The following is a 20,708-nucleotide window of genomic DNA, read 5'->3' on the forward strand; positions in this document are numbered from 1 at the left end:
TTTAAAGCATTGAAAAATGAAAGAAGGATCCTTGAACTAGGAGACTGGTGTGATCAGGAGATGGTTGGTCATGAGAGAGGGAAAAAGGACTTAATTATTCTAAGTGTAGGGAGAGTACACAAGAATGTTTAGTGAAAGAAACACTGGAACAGTGTGTGAAGGCACTGTCAGAGGGCTCAGAGTAGCTCAGGTGTGGTGAGGAGAAGAGGATTTGTGTCCTAAGGGAAGCCTTGTTTTTCTCCCCCATTTCCTAAGCCAGCTCCTCCCTCCTCCCACACCCAGTCAGGGAGGGTGGAGACCAGAAGAAGTAGAGGGTAACACTACTGGGACAAACTAGAAGCAGAATGGGGACTGTCTGGACCCAGCAGGTAAGGAACTGCCCCTCTACCTTCTCTTTAGTTTCCCATTCTGGGTTTTTCCCCTTTTGCATCTTCTCCTCTTCCCTTTTCCTTTCTTTCATCTTGCACTCTCCCTCAATCCAGAGGCCCTTCTGTTTCCATATTTCACAGTCCTCCAGTCCCTCCACAATTTCCCAAGACAAGAGAAACAAATTGGTCTCTTTGAACCGCCCTTTGAGTTCGTCTAGGCTTGGGCCTAAGATGACTCTGAATCCTAACCAAATCCTGTCTATCCCGTGGGGTTGTTGGGGAGAAGAAATAAAAAATAGCTTGGTTTAGTGAAGAGAATATTGGACCAGGAGTCAGGACATTCAGGCTAATAACCTCATCTCTCTTAACGTCAATTGCTTCACCTATAATGAAAGGACTGGATTAGATGATCTCATATTCACCACCTTCCTTTCTCTTCTCTTTGCATTCTGGGATTCTCTCTCCCAGAACAAGTGAATCTTCCATCCTCTTTAGCATTAAGTCACATTTCCCGACTTAAGTTTCAAGCAGTATAGATTTTGGTGAGGAGGAAGGTAGGGAAAGTTAGCCCACCCATGTGAAGTTGTCCTGACACTAATGCTTCCTGACCTTTTTTCTGTCTCCCTGATGAGTAATTCTATTCAAACAGCCATTTCCTGAGTGCCTACAACATACAAAGGCTTTCACTATAGCTTCTTCTCTGTCTCTTCCCTCCCTCCTGGCCCCATCCCTTTGTTTTTGGAAATTTCTCATCTGGTCTTAGTGTCTCTTAATTTTGGGTTTTTTCCACAGGGATCCAGAGAAGAATGGAGTTATCGCAGGACCTTGCTGAGACGGGGACTGATGAGTATCCTGCTACTCAGTCTGATACTGATCTTTTCTGTGATCCTGTTCTATGTCTTCCGTAGCTGTGGACCCCGTATGCAAGATACTGAACCCTTTAGCCTTCCACCCACCTCCCACTCCCAGCCCTCTAAAGTTTTCCTTCCTATCCTGAAGACTCTGCTCCCAGTTCCTCTGACTTCCATTGCAATGTCTTGATGCATCTCTCATCCATTCTCCTTACCAAGGATTCCTAACCCCTTTCACTCTATTAGTCCCCTAAGCTTCTCCTAGCCTTCAAACCCCAGCCATTAGTCATCTGCTTCTAGTCCATCCAGTGCCCTGTGTAATCTTACTCATAGCCTTGGATTTTGTACCTGCTCCTTCAGGTGATCCTGGGGAGGGTATCCCTTTCTCTCTATCTCTTCTCCATAGTTGTCCTGCACCCACAGGTCCCTGTGAGGAGCCTGTGTGTCTGGAGCTTGTGGGCGAGTTATCTGACACACTGGAAAATGCCAGTGCCCTGCCCTGCACGGACTTCTTCAGCTTTGCTTGTGGGAACTTGACATCTGGGTGGGCCAAGGAGTCCAGAAACATACTTCAAGTTCTAAAAGAGAAGAACCAGAACCGACTCCGGAGAATATTGGGTAAGTGGAGTGAGAGACAGGATATACTTGTGCCAGTTTTGTGATAGGTCTGTGTGATTGTGTGATCATAGGATAATTGCCTCAGACTATGCATGTGTAAGACCATAAACGTGAGAGACCATGTGAATGCCTGGTACACATCTTTATTGCTCTTGCCCTACTTTTCTACCATTCAAGTCTCAAATCTCCCAGTTACTCTCTTTCTCTTCTTGCCTTCTCTTGGTCCTCTCTACCAGATCTCTACCAGATCCCCAGCTCAACCAATTTCTACCTATCACCATTGGCCTGCATATTTCTAATCTCTTCATGTCTTTGATTTCCGGCTCCCTTCTATTACTTTGGTTCCCTCTCCACTCTTCCAACTATATTAGCTTTCCTAACTCATCCACTCTTTCCCAATTCCTCCTATCCCTACTTATTCCTTCCTAAAACTCCCTTTTATCTCTCAATATTCCCCTCTTCCAACTTTTTCTTTTCTGCCAAGTGAAGTAGCTGAACACATTTTTATGCTGGGCAGGGAGGGGTTTAGAGAATTGATTGATGGATTCAATTAGGAATGAGAATTGGTAACCAAAAACAATTCTTTTTCCATAAATGAGATAACACAGGCAAAGTGCTTTGCAAACAAATGCTACCTTCTATTACACCATGGTAACTAGAAGAATCCAGCTAAAGATAGTGGTAAGGAATGGTTTTGACTTTCTTCCTCTTCTGTCTTGTGTCTCATCACCTACCTCTTTTCAGTATTCTCCTCAATCCCTCTAATGTCTTCTTCATTCCATTTCCATCTTTTCTCACCTTTTCCATCCCCTCCTACTTCCCATCTTCTCTCCTCTTGAGCTTTCTCCTAATCTCACTACTTTTCTCCATGCCCCATTTTCCAGACTGCCAGTCCCCCTCATCTCCCTCTCCCATGGTACCTCTTTTCTAACCTTCTCCAGTCCTATTGCTCACACCAGTTGTACCAGTGCTTCATTTTCTCCCTTCTCTGCCCCTTTGTTTTTTTTTTCTTTATATTATCTCTGTTTCCATCCACATCCTCTGTACTCACTTGTCTCTTCCATTTTGTTTCATCTCTTTACTTCTTCATGTCTCCTTCTCCTTAGAAGCCTCAGTCCTCTGGCCTCCTGACTCTGCAGAAGAAAAGACTGTGAGGTTCTATAAAGCCTGCATGGATATAGAAGCCATTGATGCTTCAGGGGCAGAGCCCCTCACACAGGTCATTGAGGAGGTAAGACCTCAAGGCAGCAGGTGCTTGTACAAGATCCAGGACACAAAGGACATAAGGGCATAAATAGTTGTGTGTGTGTGTGTGTGTGTGTGTGTGTGTGTGTTTGGACACCTTGAGGCCCCAAGACGGAGATGAAGGTGGCAGGGGCTTATGAAGTAATCAGAACTTTAGAAGAGCAATGAGAAGAAAAGTCCAGGGGTTGAACATTGAAGGAGTTAGAGAGAGTTTGGACAATGGATGTGGATCACACTGAGTTCTGTCTCCCTTTGCCACAGCTGGGGGGCTGGCCTATCTCAGGTAACTGGACACTTCCTGATTTTAACCACACTTTGAAGCTGTTAATGAGTGAGTATGGCAGTTCCCCATTCTTCAAAGCTTACCTGAGGCCTCAGCCAAGTCCTCCACACATGCCTGTCATTCAGGTGAGTCTCACACAGGCAGATGATGTCTACACAGTCACCTTAGGTTTGCCTGTGTTCACTTCCTATCCATCATCTAGGAGGAAGGGGAAAGGGATACTCATGGAGGGGGAGCACAGAATAAATGAGCAATGGGAGGAGCCCCATCTGAAGGATTCTGGAATCCAGAGAATCCTAAGACTAGGAAGTGGGAAAGGCAATATAACGTAAAGGATTATTCTCATGGTATAAGACTCTCTGCCTTCCTCCCCAGAACCCAGAGTGACCTTAGTTTTTAATCAGTCAATGAGTATTTATGAACACTGTGTTTTAGCACTTTGATGAAACACAAAATATTCATGAAATATAAAAGAAAAATAATGCTTTGTCAGGAGCCTCAAGAATTTTCCAGAGCAATGAGCATTACAAGATGAATGTGAAAAAAAATCGTAAACAATATGAAATGTTGCATAGTTGGTAAATTGTGTTGAATAGGCAGGAGAGTACCAAGACATAGTAGATGGAACATCAGATTGGAAATTAGAAGACCTGAGTTTAAATCCCCCTTCTTCTATGCACTGTTTGTGTGACCTTGAACAAGTCTATAACCCTTGGTTTCCCCATTAATAAAATTCAGTTGTTAGGCTAAATCATAAATTTAGGGCTAGAAGGTGCTTTAGAGGCTATCTATTCCAATTCCCTCATTTTATAGTTGAGGAAACTGAGGCCTGGGAATGTTAAGTGACTAGCACAAGGTCACCAGTAGTAACTGATAAGAAAATGGAGGCAACAGAGGTTATCAAAAAGTTTGAAAGCAAAAGGAATAGGATGGTAGGTAGCAGGAGGGTGGGTTTTTCTTTGCATTTTTCTTCAAGATATGGGAAGACTTCTGTATGTTTCAAGCTAAGGAAGGAGCCAGTGGAGAAGGCTGAAGATGTTGGAGACAGAGCACAAATGTGGAAACAAGGTCCCTTAGAATGGAATCCAGGGCATGGGGGTGGGATAAATAGAAAGTGTTATAAAGAGTGTTGAACTTGGAGTCAGGAAGCTTGGGCTCAGGAATCTCAGCTCCAAGAGTAACTCCTTATACAACCTTGGGCTAGTCACAACCTCTGTGAGCCTCAGGGGGCTCATCCATAAAGTGAGGATAGCAATACTTGTGTCACCATACTTCATAGTGTTGTTCTGAGGAAGCACTCTGTGAATCTTATAGTTTTATATAAATGTGAGTTGCTATTACTATCTTTTGAGAGGGATTAGAACATATTTCCCATTATAGTTGCTTCTTCAAATTCCCCGGTGTTAGAGACTAGATCCCAAGCCTCATTGCCTCTATTACTGTCTTGCCGTTTTCTCTACTTCTGTATTCCCTTCTCTCTCACATATCTCCCACATACCTTTAATCCAAAATATAGGCTCTTCCCTGCACCTACTTTCTTTCCCTGGTACCCTACTGTCTCCTCCATATGTATCCCCTCTTTCCTTTCCTTGCTCCCCAAACACCCCATTTCTCTCTAGTGTTTCTTGTGTCCAGATTGACCAACCGGAGTTTCAGATACCTTTTCGACCTAATCAGAAGAACTACCCTGAGGTATGGAATTATCTTGGGGGCAGATGTGGGGGAAGAGGGGATACTGCCTTATGCACATGGGATTCCATGCCTAAAAAAGAGATAGAGGGATGACTGGAATCATATCTAAAGCTGTTTCTCATCCCCAGATATTAAGGGCATACCTGTCATACCTGCAGCAACTGGGAACCTTGCTGGGGGGAGACAAAAATGTTGTGTTGGAGCATGCCTCTGTATCCATAAGCATAACTTCAAATCTCCTTCTGGCTGCAAAGCCCCTGGATCAGAGGAAGACAGAGGGCAAACTCTTCCAAGAGACCACCATTACCCAGCTGCAGGTGCCTGGGTCCTGGGACAGGGATATGAGAAACAGAGTGCACCCCCATTTGGGCTCTCCCTTTCATCAAGATCTTCTGAACTTCATTTATAATTTCTTTAATAACCCTCTGTTTTCTTAGTCTTTTCCCCTAACCTAGCCCATCCCATAACAACCCATTCATTGCCCTTGTTTATTCTGTCTCTATTCCTTCCCTAGTTCCCCAAGAGTCTCTTATACTGCCCTGGATATAATACCTTTCCCCCATTATACCAGTTCTAAATAGAAACCTCCTCCATGACCAGTCCTTCTCTTCTTATACCTAATGCCTTCTGTGTGTCCCTCAAGGAAATGGCTCCTTCAATTGACTGGCTGTCTTGTTTGCGGGCAATCTTCCCCTCAATAACCCTCAGTCCCTCTCAGCCCATCATGGTTCATGATTTGGAATACATAAGAGGCATGTCCCAGGTGATAGGACAGACACCAAAGGATAAATACAGGTATGTACTAGGTGGGTTTGAGCAAAAATATCTGATGTAGGGAGAAAGGAGAACTTGAGGAGGCACAGGAGAGAATTTGGAATACAGGGAAGGATGGGAAGCACAGGGAAGGATGAATGAAGATGCTGGAGGCTGTGAAGAATCTCAGGGAGCAATGGGAGACACAGAAGCCCATGGGAGGTAGGAGTGAGTAGAGTCAGTGAGGCATAAGAGAACTTGGAGAATACAAGTGGTATGGGCATTCAGGTGTTAGGTATAAAAATAATGGCTAGCATCAGTAGAAGGCTTTGAGGCTTGAAAAGTACCTTACATAGATTATCTGATTTGATCTTCATGCAACCCTTTTAGATGGGGATGGGGTAGATTGTCTAGTGAAAAGGTTGGGTAGGAGGACCCAGGGGTAAATAGCTTCAGGAAGCCCAACTTTTTTCAGCCCAGAGCTAATGGAGAATTTATGGGCAGCTAGGTGGTAAAGTAGATTGAGCTCTGGGTCTGGAGTCAGGAAGATCTGAGTTCAAATCTGGTCTCAGACACTAGCTGTGTGACTCTGGGCAGGTTACTTAAATCTTTTTGCTTCAGTTTCCTCATCTGTAAAATGAGTTGGAGAAGGAAATGGTAAACCACTCCAGAATATTTGTCAAGAAAACCCCAAATGGAGTCACAAACCGTCCGTCATGACTGAAACAACTGAACAACAGGCGAATATGCTGGGGAGAGTGATGATGTGGGGGAAGATTGAAGAATTCGATTGGAATTCGAACTCAGGTCTTGTGATGAAATCCAGCACTATTTCTACTGTACTGTGTTCACCCTTGTCTTTGGCTACATCTGTTACCTGATTCTAGCATCAAATCACCAGTAACCTTGCTGATTCTATTTATATATTTTATATATATATTTTTTCCTTCATTACCCCCTACCCCCATCTCCCATTCTGGAATATGATGAAATAAATTCTGTCATTGTTCCTGTAAAGAATATACCAAACTATTCCCCAGTGGTCCCTCAACTTGGAACCAAAACATCCCTCCAGTCACCATTCTTCTAAGAGTGTTGTCTCCTTTATCAGAATGCAAGTCCCTTGAGGGAAGAGACTGGTTTTGCTTTCATCTTTGTATCTCCTGCCTTTAGTACAGTCCTTGGCACATGGTGCATTCTCAAAACATGCTTTCTCATTCCTTCCTTCCTTCCTTCCTTCCTTCCTTCCTTCCTTCCTTCATTCCAGCCCATTTCTTACCTGCCTAGACCCTTTTCTCCCTGGCTATCTAAGAATTTGTCTTCTCTATTCAACCCTAGTCCTGCTTTTTTTTTTCTTTACCACTTTCCCAGAATGAATTCCTTGCCCCCCCCCTCCCAACACCACTTCTCTGACCACCCAGGAAACAGCAGATTACCATAGTATTCCTTATGCTGATGATGGTTCTAGCTGAGTTGCAGACATAGTTAGACCTAATTTTGCTGAGTGTCGGAGGGACAGTCCAACCTGATTCTCACCATGATATAGTGGGAAAAATATGGACTTATCTGACAGACTTTGTTTCAAGTCTTATCCCTGATATTTACTACCCGTGGGCCCTAAGGCAAGCCTCTTAACTCCACTGAGTCTCACCTGCCTCACCTGTAAAATGAAGGAGTCTGACTAGATGACCTCTGAAGTCCCTTGGGTTCCAACATTCTATAAATCTTTTGAAGGCATCCCTCTTTTTCTTCTTTTCCTTTCTGGTCTTTCTTTCCTACCTGGATATCTGTGTTTCTCCTTGTTTCTGATTTGTTTTTGCACCCGCTATCTGCTGCAGTCCATCATTCTAATGTTTGCCCCGCTCTTGTTTTCCATATTTAAACAGTCATTTATACAGAATCATCCTGGCCACAGAGCTTCATAAGAAAACATATAACTAGTTTGCTCCTACCCACCCACCTGTGTTTTTCCTTCCTTGTACTGGATTTGAATTCAAAATCCTGACTCTAAGTTCAGTTTCAGGGTCAACGCTGACACTCATTCTTATCTATGTCACCTTGGTCTAGTCTTCTTTCTATGGACCTCGGTTTCCTCATCTGAAATTGAGGGGTGTGATTATCCTTTATGCCACCTTCATTCTGTATTTTTCTTGTATATTGTGTTGTTTGCTCAGTTGTTTCAGTCGTATCTGACTCTTCATGACCCCTAATATGGTTTTCTTGGCAAAGACATTGAAGCAGTTTGCCATTTTCTTCTCCAGCTCATTCCACAGATGAGGAATTGAGACACACAAGGTTAAGTGACTTACCCAGGGTCACACAGCTAGTAAGTTTCTGATGTCAGATTTGAACTCAGGAAGATGAGTCTCCTTGACCCCAGGCCTGGTACTCTGTGCACTATGGCACCACCTAGCTGCTTCATATATTCCTCGTGTACATTTTTTCTTTTTCCAGAGACTACCTTCAAAGCCATATGATCCTACGGCTGGTATCAATGCTCATCCCTGCTTTAGACAGTGACTTCCAGAATGCACAGAGGAATCTGAGCCAGAAGCTTCAGGAACTGGCAGGACGGTCTCCCATTGTGAGGAAACATTAGATATAACCTCCTCTGTCTGGGTTGATGAGGGTGGGATTTGCAAATTACTTTACCAGGAGTAATTTGGTAAATTTGAAGGGAAGACTAATGCCTTGTGGAAAAAAGCAAATGTCATCTGTGGGGGGGCGGTCCTCCAATCATGGCATGTGATCCTATCAATAATCCTACAGTGATTATAAAAGTCTTCATTTTCTTGCTACTAAATGTTAGAGATTGAACCCCTAACAGAGCTAGGTACCCCCTGAGTCCCTTGTTCCAGCACCAGGCTCACTGCTTCATAGCACATCAGTAGTGGAGGATCCTGGAAGAAAGCAGTCAGGACTGTATTCCTCATCACCACCACCATCTTCAATGGAAACAAACAAGTCAGGAAATAATAATAGCATGTACATTTCCATAGGACTTGCTACTTTAAAAAGTTCCTGACTTGCCACAACCTTGTGAGGTAGGGAGCGCAGGTATCATTATACGTATTTTGTGGATCAGGAAATTGATGTTCAAAAGGCACATGATTTCCCTATCCTTAAATAGCTGGCAAACAGAGGACCCTGAGACTCAAACCTAGTCCTGTGCTCTTCTCTTTATCTTGAACTGCCTTCAAACAGGTGTTTACAAGGCATGATGGCATTCCCCTGAGAGCTGAGGGCCACATGGAGGAGGAGACACCACCAGGTGTGGACTCCAATTAACAGTAACCAGACACTCTCTCCCCACCCTTGTGTTGAGTTGTGCTTCTCCCTTCCCCAGTTGATTATCTAGGTTTAAAATACTATAACCAATGAGATCAGGTAGCCCTTCTCTACGACAGAATTTTATGCTGAGTGCACAAGAGGGCTTACTTGGTTATTTGGAATGTGATCTGTGCTGTAAATTGGAAGGGGGTGGCTCTTCTCTGAGATCACTGAATTTCCAAGGTTTTATGGTCATCAAGGTCACCACCATGTCACTGTGGCCAACTTTAACTCAATGAAGACTCTACAATTTGTCTGAAAGCATTTCCTTTGGAATATCATGGATTAGTTCTCTTTTGTAGAAGCTCCGTACATCTGCTACTGAAGAACAGATTTTTGTGTGGGGTGAGGAGCAGTTGTAGAGTCTGTCTAACTATACTCTTACTCTGAAATTCCTGGCTCAGGGTGCAATTCATCTTAGAAACAAGTGCCTCATCATCATAAAACCCAAACGATTTTGATTATATGAAGTCTAAAAGCTTTTGCATGAAGAAAATCAGTACAACTAGGAAAAAGGGAGGCTTATCCAATGGGGGGGGGGGGAATCTTTGCATCAACAGTCTCAATAAAGGTCTAAAACATAAGCTAAATGAAACTAACATGGATATGGAAGACTAAGAACCATTCCAGCAATGGACAAGAAATCAAGGGAGATAAACAGATCTCAAAAGAAAGCAGTAGCCTAGATATGGCTCCACTGCCACAGAGAGGAACTAGATTCCTATGCAAGTCGAGTCATGAAATGCATTCATTGGAAATTACTCCTTCAAAAGGAGCACCACTTTGGAAAGCATTTTATTTTTTGTTCTTGTTTTTATTGAAATGAGAATCAGTATCAATGTTCACTGACTCTAAGGCCACATATGGCCTTGAGGACACAGGTTCCCCACCCCATGCAAGCACTTAATTAATATACCTACTGTTGCTATCACCTATTGAAAAGAATCATCTCATAGAGTTACTGTAGTATATGCTGGACCTAGAGTTCTGGGTTCAAATTCTAACTCTGACATTTGTTAGTTATATGAGTCTGGGCAAGCCTTTTGACTTCTCTGGGTCTTAGTCTGTTTATCTGTAAAACTTAAGTGATAATACTTGAATCAATTACCTCACAGGGTTATTATAAGGAAAGAAATTTATAGATCATAGAAGGCTATATAAATGTAAGTTTACCATGTTTTCTGGGATTTGGATGGGAAGGTAATATCCAAAAGGAGTCACTGATCTCACTCTTTCCTTCACAGACATTCAGTATCCCTAGATGGAAGAGATGCATTGAGGAGACAGGGACCTTCTTTGAGCCCACACTGGGAGCAATGTTTGTACAGGAAACCTTCAACCATGGCAGCCAAGATGCTGTATGACAGGATTCTTCCCCAGTCCTCTTGATTCAATCCTTTTGCTTCTTTCCCTAGCCCACACTCTCCCAGAATCTTTTTCATAGAATCCCTCAGCACATATTTGAATCAATAAGATGGTCATTAAAAGGAGCAGCAAAGGAAAAATAAAGAGTTCATTGTTGTTTTAAGATAGGGGAGACTTCAAAGTATCTGAAGGTAAAAAGGAAAGGGATAATACACTTGGAGAAATTGAAAATTGAAAATACTGCCTAAAGAGAGGATGAGTATGGCAGCAATGTCCATTGAGTGGTGAAGAAGTAGGGGGAAAAAAGAATTGGTCAAAGAATTCACATTAGAAAGGGGGAATGACTTCTTGGAAATGCCACAATTTTATTGGCATTTTCCCCTTGTTTCTTTGTGTTATGTCTATCTCCTTTTGTGTGCTCAGTCTTATTGGACTTCCTCATTAATAGCAAGGACCCTATCTCCTATATCAGATAACACAATCCCTGAAGGTAGTCATGATATCTATTGTATACTTCACTTTCTCCTTTTCACTGTCTTAGAAAGTAGAGAAGACACTCAAGGGGGACCTTGGGCTAAACACCATTAGGAGACTGATACATGTCCTTTTCTTCCTACCTTCTTCCCCAAGGCCCCTCTCCTTGCCTGATAACTCCAAGCATCACAGGCTCCATTACCATTCAACACCCCCCCAGGAGGTCTCTCCCCATTTAAAGACCCCAGAAATAGGAATTAGGGGTTGATACTTATCTCATCTCCTTCAATGCCTTTCCACCATTAACAGGCCACTCAACTTTTCTCTGAGATCAAAAATGCCTTGAGCAGTCACCTGAAGAAGCTTCACTGGATGGATGAAGGAAGCCGGGGAGAAGTCCAAGCCAAGGTATGTCATAGAGAAAGATAATGCAAGGTGTTGGAGAGAAGATTGAGGAATGTGGGACAGGATACCACTGAGTATGGGGATATTGCACTGGTGCAAAAAGGACAAAGTGACTAGAGGACAAGTTGTACAGATATGATTCCCAGACACACAAGTAGATACATATAGTCAACAAACATTAAGTGCTTACTATGTACCAAGCACTTGCTAAGTTCTGGGGATACAAAGAAAGGCAAAAGACTTTCCCTTACCTTAGAGAGCTCATAATTTAATGGGGGATCAATATACAATCATCAAAGAGACATACACACAAGACTTGGGAAATCCTTCTGCCTCATAGCATTGAATCCCCCAGGCACTTATTATCCAATACTTGACACCCTACCATGTTTTCCCAGTTATCTCAACTGAAGGTAGAAATGGGGGCCCCAGAGGAGGTATTGAAGCCTGATCCAGCCAAACAAGACTATCAGGATGTGAGTAATTCTGACCCCTACCCTTATTCCCAATTCTTCCTGGTTCCCTGTCTTTCCCCCATCCCCACTCCCAAACCCCTGGGAGCCTTCCCATTAACCCTCAGTCCCTTCCTGCCCCCTCCCTTCTGTTTTCTTCCTTTTCCTAGCTTTTTCTTCATCCTGAATCTCTCTGGTTTCCCTGAGAATGTCTTCCCTTCTCCTATCACCCACCCTCACACATCCCTTCTACCACTCCCTATTGTTGAAGCACTTTAAAGGAAGCCTAACCTAGGTATAGATATGTGTATATACATGCATACATATATATACACACAAATATACATATATATACCTATATATACATACACACATACATATACACATATTTGTAATATATTATTTCTATAAATATAGTATATATATTATATATTTATATAAATATATTATATGTATATACACATATGTATGTATGCATTTAAAGTATATGCATGTATGTATTTAAATATAAATGGCTTCAATTTCAATTCTATGTATTTTATGCATTTAAAAAACCATCTTCTGAAAAAAGGTCCATGGGTTTCTCCAGACTGTCAAAGGGGACCATGACATGGGGTGGGGGGCGGGGAAGATTAAGAACCCTGTTCTGTACCATGGAATACTATGGCAAAATGAGGTAACAAAGGAACTAGAAACCCCATTTGGATTTTATATCTAGTTGTGAGTGCACTTTTTTTTTTTGAACTGGACCTATTATGTGTTCGGTTTCTGTATCATTGCATCTATGTCTGTCTGAAACTTTGTCTCTAGGGAAGAGACTGCCATGTCTCTGGAAGGCCATCAGTTGTATATCTGTTACATTCTGGATGTTTCTGTGGGCTGCTGTGGTGCATCAGTGTGTGTATCTCTATTTTGTCCCACCCTCCCAGATCAATTTTGGCCACAATTTCCTTCAAACGTTCCTGAGTTGTTCCCGAGCACTCCAAGAGAGGACCATTAGAGGCTCTCTGGGGCCTCCCTTCAGTCACAGGTATAAGCAAGAGATAGTAAGCCAGAGAAACCTTCATTCTGGATCGTGGGGAGGGAAACTGGGGATTTATGGCAACAAGAACAAGATGGGATGGCCAGGAATGGTTTGAGGCTGGCTCCCTGAACCTTGGGTATTAAGGGTGGCATGTGACAAATGGTAGGGCTTGGGGTTTCATCTCTGCTCCTCTTCTTCTAGTTGGAAGGTGTCCCCTTGGGAGGTTCATGCCTATTACTCCATGTCTGATAATGTGGTTGTTTTCCCTGCCGGCCTCCTACAGCCTCCGTTCTTTTGTTCTGATTACCCAAGGTATGGAGACAGTTGGCTGGGACAGAGAGGTAAAGGGAAGGTTGTTGGGAAGGATAGAAGTCATTGAGGAAGAGAAGGGAATGGGGGAAGGAAGTTCTTGAGAGAAGAGGGAAGGAGGGTTGTAGAAAAGAGGCACAGGACTCATGGTGGGATACGGAGCCAATGGGAAGATAAAAATTAAAACATTTGGAGGGGGTCAGTAGGTGAGCTTTCTTTCTCTCTGACCACATCCCCTCTCTCTTAGTGCTGTGAACTTTGGAGCTGCAGGCAGTGTGATGGCCCATGAATTAATGCACATCTTCAACCAGTACTGTGGGTAACAGATGGGTACAAGAGGGAGGATGGAAGCTTTGGGTATGAGTTTGGAAGTTTGGTATGCATCTGAAGAAGCAGGGAACTTTGATAAGTCCAACATGTTGAATCAGAGACTTATGGCAGGAGGTTGGGGGTGGGTGGGAGAGTTTGTCACAGTTCCCCTCCCCCCCAATATCCTGAGTAGGGCAATATCTATTTTAACCAGAGGGGGAAAATGTGCATCGTTGTGGGGATGTCAGTCAAAAAACATATATTAAGTGCCTACTATATGCTAGGCACCATGCTAAAATACTGGGGATACAAAAAAAAGTAGAAGATTGTCCCTGCTCTCAGGGAACTTACAGTCTATTGAAGAGGGGCTGTGGTGTCATAGAAAACAATTTATCATTAGAGAAGCAGCACTGGAGGGCAGAAGAAGACACTTCAGCCTTGAATGGAAAAGAAAAGAATCTAGCCCTCTTATGCATGGAGTTTGGGGACAAGACAGGACAGGGGTACCACATGGTAGTTAGGGCTAGAGTAGGCCCATGAGCTGAGGCATAGTCACAAAGTCACAATGGAGAGAAAGCCTGGCAAATCTCAGGGCAAAAGTTAATCTCCCAAGGCAATCTGTCCCTTGGTTGTCAACACTTTCTGGCAAATCCCCATTCTCCCAATGCTTGTTAGATCTCTGGTCCCAAGTGTTGTCCAGATTGGGATATCCTCTACCTGCTCCCTTCCTTTTCAGACACACTTATCAAGATTTTCCTATACTTACCACAGTGGTCCCAGGGGGCTGCCCAGCCTGTGACATCCCCACCCTGCATGGGGAGCTGCTCTGCTTACAGCAATACTATGAATCCTTCTCACTGCCAGCAGGGAGTACATTCAATAGCTCCCACACCCTTTTGGAGAATGCTGCTGATATTGGTGCACTGGTTATTGCAATGCAGGTAATTGTGCTCTGGGCCTGGGAAGGGAGCTCCAGCAGAATTCCAGAGATGTTGATCTCTAGAGCTAGAAGGGATTTCGGAAGCTATCTAGTCTAAACCCACCCCCACCCCCCACCCCCATTTTGCAGAAGAGGAAACTGAGACCCAGGAAGTTTGAGTGACTTACTCAATGTTGCACAGCTTCAGAGATGGAGTTGAACCTAGGTGCTCTGACTATGCTTATTCTCTTTCCAGTACACTACATTGCCCTCAGATTTTTTAACCACCCCCCCAAAAAAGAAAATACCTTGGACCTCTCAAGGGATATTGCCCACTGTCTATAAAACCCTTCCTTTAGTACAACCTTCCCACCCCCATTGAGCTCAATGCCATCTTGGGCCATCTTATTTCCCACTAAACATCTAGGTTCACCCAAGCCTCCAGTGACACCACCCCACCCTCATCCTCCCTTTCCAAGCTAGCTGTAAGTCCTATCTTTATTGGCCACAATTTCTACTATCTCTAAGGTAGGGATAGGAGGGGAGGTAAGAGCAGAATCTAGAATGGAGAAACTATGAGTTGTACATGAATGTAGAGTGATCTAGAACAGAAAAACCATGAGTTTTACATGAATGTAGAGTAAAAGGGGAAGGGTCAATGTAGAAGCCAAGGACGGTTTTACAAGGTGTACACAGGGTGAAGTGTGGGGAAGTCAAAAACCACTGCAGAAAGTTTGTAGTCAAAAGCTCACTGGGTCTTGAGTCTGATAACCCTGAGTTTAATCTTGGCTCCTTACTACCTGTGTGACCTCTGGTCCTCAGTTTCCTAAATAAGGGTATTGGCTCTGGTCCATCTATATCTATATCTATATCTATATCTATATCTATATCTATATCTATATCTATATCTATATCTAATCTATCTATGTATGTATATATTTGTGTATATATATCTATATATAGATATTTTAAATCACTGTCTTGGCTAAAGGTCTAGATAGCATGTTTATCCAATATACAGATGACACAAAGCTGTGATAGCTAGCACTAGATGTAATTGGGACCCAAAAATCTCTTAACAAGGTAGAACAATGGGCTAAGATGAATAGGACAAAATTTAATAAGGGCAAATGTAAGTTCTTACATCTGGAGTCATAAAGACCTACTTCACAAATACAAGATGGAGGAAGTAACATGGTTAGATAGCAATGAAAATGATTTGAAAGCTTTAGTGAACTACAGTCTGACTAATATGATTCAACAGTGTGCTATGGTGGTCAAACAAGGGAATGTGATTTGGGAGTACATAACGCCTAGGACTCTATTCTGTTCTGATCAAACCAAATTAATAGTATTGTGTTAAGTGCTGGGTGACATTTTTTTCCTTTTCTTTTTCTTTTATTAGGAAAGACATTGATAATCTGGAAAGGATGGTTAAGAGTTGTCAGATCATGTCATATCATGATCAATTGAAAGAATTGGGGATAGTAAGCCTGGAGAAGAGAAAACTTGAGGATGGGGGTGGGGACATGACAGTTGTTTTCATGAATTTGAAGAGCTATCATGTGAAAGTGGGAATTGCACTTTTCTGTTTGTCCACATTGGGTAGAACTAATAAGAATGATCGGGGAAAGGCACAACTGGGCAAATCTTGGTTTTATGTAAGGAACAACTTCCTACTAAGAGTTTATCCAAAAGCAGAATAGGGTGCCTTGGGAGGTGGTGAATTCATCCTCCCTGGAATTCTTTTAAGCAAAGTGTAAGCTGACCATTAGTCTGGTATATTGTAGAGAGGGCACTTTTGTTTAGGTATGACCTAGATGGTTTCTGAGTTCCCTTCTATCTCTGAGACTCACCATCTCTAAATCTCATGATGCTATTTTTCTTCCCACTATCCCCAGGCATATAAGAAATGGCAACAGAAGCATAAAGGGGAGACCACTCTGCCTAGCTTGGGTCTCAGCCCCAATCAGCTCTTCTATCGAAGCTATGCCCAGGTGAGGGAGCTGTCTCCACACCCAACACAGACCTCTCCCTACTATGCCCAACTAGAATTCCCTAGTTCTCAAAACCCCTTTCCCAGATCCTCCCCTACCTGGAGTCTCTCTTCCTAGATGCTTCTCAGAACTCATAACATAGGTTCTTCCCAAGATTTCTGTCGTGACTCCGCCTACCATAACCCTTCTTCTGCAGACCAGGACCCTCACTATCTTGAATTGTTAATCTTCCTCACAGATCCCTATCATCACTTTCATTATAGACTCTACCGCCCCCCTCCACTTCTCCACTGCAATAGACATCTCCCATTTCTTCTTCCTCCTCCTCTTCTTTCAATATTACACATTCACACACACACCACACAACAACAACAAACAACAACAATGATGCCTTACTCACCCCAGATACTGTAGGGCATGATGCCAACACAGTCCACCTCTTTACAGACACTCCACACACTAGCACAGACTATTTTCTACAAAACTCATCCCACTAATCTCAGTTTATAAATTTACTTCCTTACAATATTCCTGTAACACTACCATAGATGGCCACACTCCTCGTACCAAATCCTATTCTACCTTTGAACTATAACCATCTTCTTCTATTTCATTATGGGTACTGGTCCACTCCAATCTCTCTGCCTTATTATGTCCTTTCTGCCCAGAAACATTATCTCACTAGTCCTCATTTTCAACCCAGTGAGCACCCTACCCATTTACTGTATCCATCTGACCCATTAACTTAGGCCTGCTGCCCACTCCATCTTGACCTGGCTGACATTTTCTTCCTCCCAGGTTATGTGTGGCAGTCCCAACATTCAGGATGCTCAAGACTTCTACAGCCCTCCTATTCTTCGAGTCCACGGGCCCCTAAGTAATACCCCAACCTTTGCCAGATACTTCAACTGCCCAAGGGGTACCCCTATGAACCCTGGTAGCCGCTGCCAACTCTGGTGATCTGCCTGAAGTTGCTGCCTGGTTGTGAATCAAGTACTTAATTATGAGGACCAAGGTATCCACCACCTTCCTACTTCCAGAAATAAAGAAGAGTTCTGTCGCCTCTGCTTGTTGTCTTTCTATGTCCAAAATCCAGGACAAGAAAAAAAGAGGGCACTATGTTGGTGGTTAATAAAAAAATCCCATTAGGGCCCAGATTTGTGTTCTCATACAAATAAGATAAGGAAAAGATAGAAGAATGGAGGGATGTTGATGTCTAATGGCCAGACATGAACTGGAGGGGTAAGTAGTTATGGATACAAATGGGAGGGTGACAATTGGGTAGTTAGGGCTTTGGTTCAGACAAAGAGCTACCTCCATTTGTTTTGGGGGTTTTATTATTGTTGCTGCTGCTTCCCTCCCCATCCCCAACCCTCTGAGCATCTCCATCACAAGGCAGAGGAGAAGAGACAGTGGGGAGAGGGATATGGTGTCCCTTCGCCCAGGGCAGTGATATTCAGGAAGCTTAGTGGCAGAAATCAGGCAGTGGTTTTCAAAACAGATACACTCCAGTTCCCAAGTGCTATATGAGGCTGAGATTTAGAACCAGAGGGTGGGAGCTAGCAAGAATCAGTGCAGACGTCCCCTTGGGGAGTGGTAACCCTGGGGTCAGGGGAAATCAATAGGCAATCATGAAGCGGAGGTAGATGTCCAATTCCTCATCCAGAAACCAGGCGATGATCTCTGCCTCCATGTTCCTCATAAAAAAACCAGGATACTGGCGAGGTTTAAGCAAAAGGCCAGGTCAAAGAGGTGGTCCTGAATAGCTGTGCTGTCGTCCATTTCTGCCTCTACTTCTGCCTCTTCCTCTTGTGGGTGCCCCATGGTCAGCCACTGTAGTGCCTCTCCAATTGATGAAGCCACAAAATGTTCCTCTAGCTCTTCTTCACCCTCACCTAGAACTAAGGAAAAGAGTGGGGATTGAAGGGTAGTTTCCTGGTCTCAGTCATCTCTGACCTGACTCCTTCCCAAATCTGGCCTGAAATCAGAATGGTGGAATCACAAGAGGCAACCCAGTGCTCCAGAGAACACTGGACTTAGGAGTCAAGAGAACAGTTTCCACATTGCCCCAGATACTGGTTAACTTTCTGACTATAAGTAAGTCACTGAGTCTCAGTTTCTCATCATTAAAATGGGATAACAATGCTTGCATTGCCTACCTCATTTATTCATGACAAAAATTGCTTCATAAACCTCAAAGTAGCATAAACACATGTTATTATCACCACGAGCCTAACCTTGACCAATCAGGGTTCTGAATCTTCTCTTTTATCTCCACCTGTAAATACATATGGCATTCAGTGTTTGGGGAGTAGCTCTCATCCTGGGGTAAGAGGAAATCAGTGGGTGATCTAGTGGTAAACACTCCCTCTGCTCCTGTTCCCCCCTCTGAATGCTGTAGGCACATCGCTAAGTCCCTAACTCTGATACTAACATAACTAAGACCCTGACATACAGTGCTTCCACACTACAATATCAGGGAGCCAAGCTACCTCTCTCCCAGTCCAGATAGTGACCCTTACCCCAAGCACATCTCTGACCTTTAGCTTATCCCAGTCTTGGGCTGAGGTGTAGGGAGCGTTGACACAGTCCCCTTTCTATTCTCCTATTCTCTCACCTGTTGGGGAGGCCTGCTCTTCTTTTTGGTTCCTCCCATTGCTATTTTGGTACCCACTCTGGGGCTTCACTCCTTGAACCAGCAGCAGCAACAGTAAGAGGCAAACCAGGAGCGATGCCCGGTGGCGCTTGGGGCCCAAAGAAGTCATCCGCCCATTTACTGGCCCTCTGCCTATGGGCCTGCCCCTGCCCCTTCCCCTACCCCTGCCCCTCCCCAGCACCCTTACTTTCCTGTCTGAAGAACCTGTGACCTCATGGGCTCTATGATATCATAGCCCTAGCTCTGACCCCGTGTTCCAACCCCATAGCAGATTCCCACTTGCAAGGACAGAAGAATCAATATCAAAGGACAGCATAAGTTTTCAGAGGGCTCATGGAATCCAAAAGCTAGAAGGGACTTCTTTCAGGCATCCCATTCATTTTTAGTGGGGGTTAGGGGTGGAGGGAAGATTAGAAAAACCAAGATTCCGCAGGAGAATAGAAGCACAGAATCCTTAACTCAGCAGTTCTCTCTTTACAAAACGTAATTTAGAGATGAGAGAAAGGCCTTGGACGGTGGAGATGGGGGAGGAGGTAGGAGGGACACACCTGGGCTGTGTATGTGGAGTGGACTCTGAGTCCACTTAAGGCTCATTACCCTCTCAGTTGCTTAAACCTTCATGACCTTATCCCTAATCTCTGGGTTTCCCATTAAATGCTGGGCTCTCTCCTGGCTGCTTTATCCTCAAAGGTTCAGACTAGGATCCCTCTCATGAAGACTCTCTCATTTCTCATTCTCATAACGAAGAAGGAAAAAAAAAACACTTGGCCCAGAGAACAAGTATTTAGAAGCCAATACTCCTAGATCTTTTCCAAAAAGTTCATGATTTGGAAAGTGGACAACAGGGAAAAGGAAAGGAGTGGAAAGGGGCAGTTATAGGCAGTAAGGAGGGGTCATCTAAGGGATTAGATCTTGTCCTGGTAGGACTGGAATGTGTATAGATGGTTGGCCCTTGCCTGAAATGGAGTGAATTGGTATTTATCCCAGACCTTTGCAATGAGACTTCCAATCCCAAAGCATTCCTACAGACAGTCTGCTACTAGTGATTAGCAGTGGCTAATTATCTGCTTCCAGATGTCCCACCCCACCTAGAAAATCAGCATGAGCAGAGATTTGGCAGGGAAGAGGATTAGGGTCTGGGCTGGAAAAGACTAGATAGATGGTCAGCAGATACAGTTGTCTGAGAGGAAGGGAAACCTTAGGCAAAAATCATTACTGAGAACCGGTGTAGCACAACCAATTTGCACAGGGAAGGACTCGTGTAGAAAAATCATTTGCCCAACTCACGTGCAAGTACTTAGACCTGCATATGCAGTCATCTGTATATTGATGTTCACATAAATAAAGACACATACCTGAGCACACACATGAGACTCGCTCCTCGTGTGCAGCCAGATTAAGGAAGGAAGGAAAAGGAATCACAGCTTGGTGACTGGGTGAGAGTAGAAGCAGTAACTTCTGGTTGCTAGGAAAAGGTGGATAAAACTTGAGTGTCTATGCGGCCCTGATAACCCCAGCCCTGCACCCAGTGACCCTGCTGGTACAGGGAGCAGATGCCTGGGTGGAAAAATACTCGGGGCCCCTCCTAGCTGCAGTGGGGGGTGGGGCCTTCTAATTGCTTGGATGAAGGAGACTGCATTTTGTTTCCTTACAGTGTT

At 43.8% G+C, this 20,708-nt stretch overlaps 2 protein-coding genes across 2 annotated transcripts; one reads left to right on the forward strand and one right to left on the reverse strand.

The window, feature by feature from the left end:
• Positions 1–344: 344 nt before the first annotated feature.
• KEL (Kell metallo-endopeptidase (Kell blood group)) lies at positions 345–17,354 on the forward strand. The gene is made up of 18 exons (XM_036761284.1): positions 345–368; positions 1,161–1,287; positions 1,643–1,837; positions 2,944–3,068; positions 3,344–3,490; positions 5,001–5,057; positions 5,186–5,374; positions 5,701–5,852; positions 8,265–8,394; positions 10,385–10,498; positions 11,289–11,387; positions 11,783–11,860; positions 12,766–12,866; positions 13,062–13,172; positions 13,417–13,484; positions 14,250–14,419; positions 16,299–16,394; positions 17,193–17,354. Exons 1-18 carry the CDS (start codon positions 345–347, stop codon positions 17,352–17,354), a joined length of 2,145 nt encoding a protein of 714 aa, XP_036617179.1.
• A 356-nt stretch (positions 17,355–17,710) lies between these two features.
• On the reverse strand, positions 17,711–19,241 carry LLCFC1 (LLLL and CFNLAS motif containing 1). Its single transcript, XM_036758755.1, has 2 exons — positions 19,012–19,241; positions 17,711–18,295 (listed from the first exon to the last, which is right to left on the reverse strand). Exons 1-2 carry the CDS (start codon positions 19,157–19,159, stop codon positions 18,093–18,095), a joined length of 351 nt encoding a protein of 116 aa, XP_036614650.1. The 5' UTR covers positions 19,160–19,241; the 3' UTR covers positions 17,711–18,092.
• Between the last annotated feature and the right edge of the window lie 1,467 nt (positions 19,242–20,708).

The sequence above is a fragment of the Trichosurus vulpecula genome, chromosome 5, assembly GCF_011100635.1.
Source record: "Trichosurus vulpecula isolate mTriVul1 chromosome 5, mTriVul1.pri, whole genome shotgun sequence".
Lineage (NCBI taxonomy): Eukaryota > Metazoa > Chordata > Mammalia > Diprotodontia > Phalangeridae > Trichosurus > Trichosurus vulpecula.

Coding starts and splice junctions, on each gene's coding strand:
- KEL (XM_036761284.1), top strand. CDS start 345: ATGGGGACTGTCTGGACCCAGCAG. Junction 14,420..16,298: donor CACTGGTTATTGCAATGCAG/GTAATTGTGCTC, acceptor CACTATCCCCAG/GCATATAAGAAATGGCAACA. Junction 16,395..17,192: donor TCTATCGAAGCTATGCCCAG/GTGAGGGAGCTG, acceptor TCTTCCTCCCAG/GTTATGTGTGGCAGTCCCAA.
- LLCFC1 (XM_036758755.1), bottom strand. CDS start 19,159: ATGACTTCTTTGGGCCCCAAGCGCCACCGGGCATCGCTCCTGGTTTGC. Junction 18,296..19,011: donor AGAGCAGGCCTCCCCAACAG/GTGAGAGAATAG, acceptor TCTTTTCCTTAG/TTCTAGGTGAGGGTGAAGAA.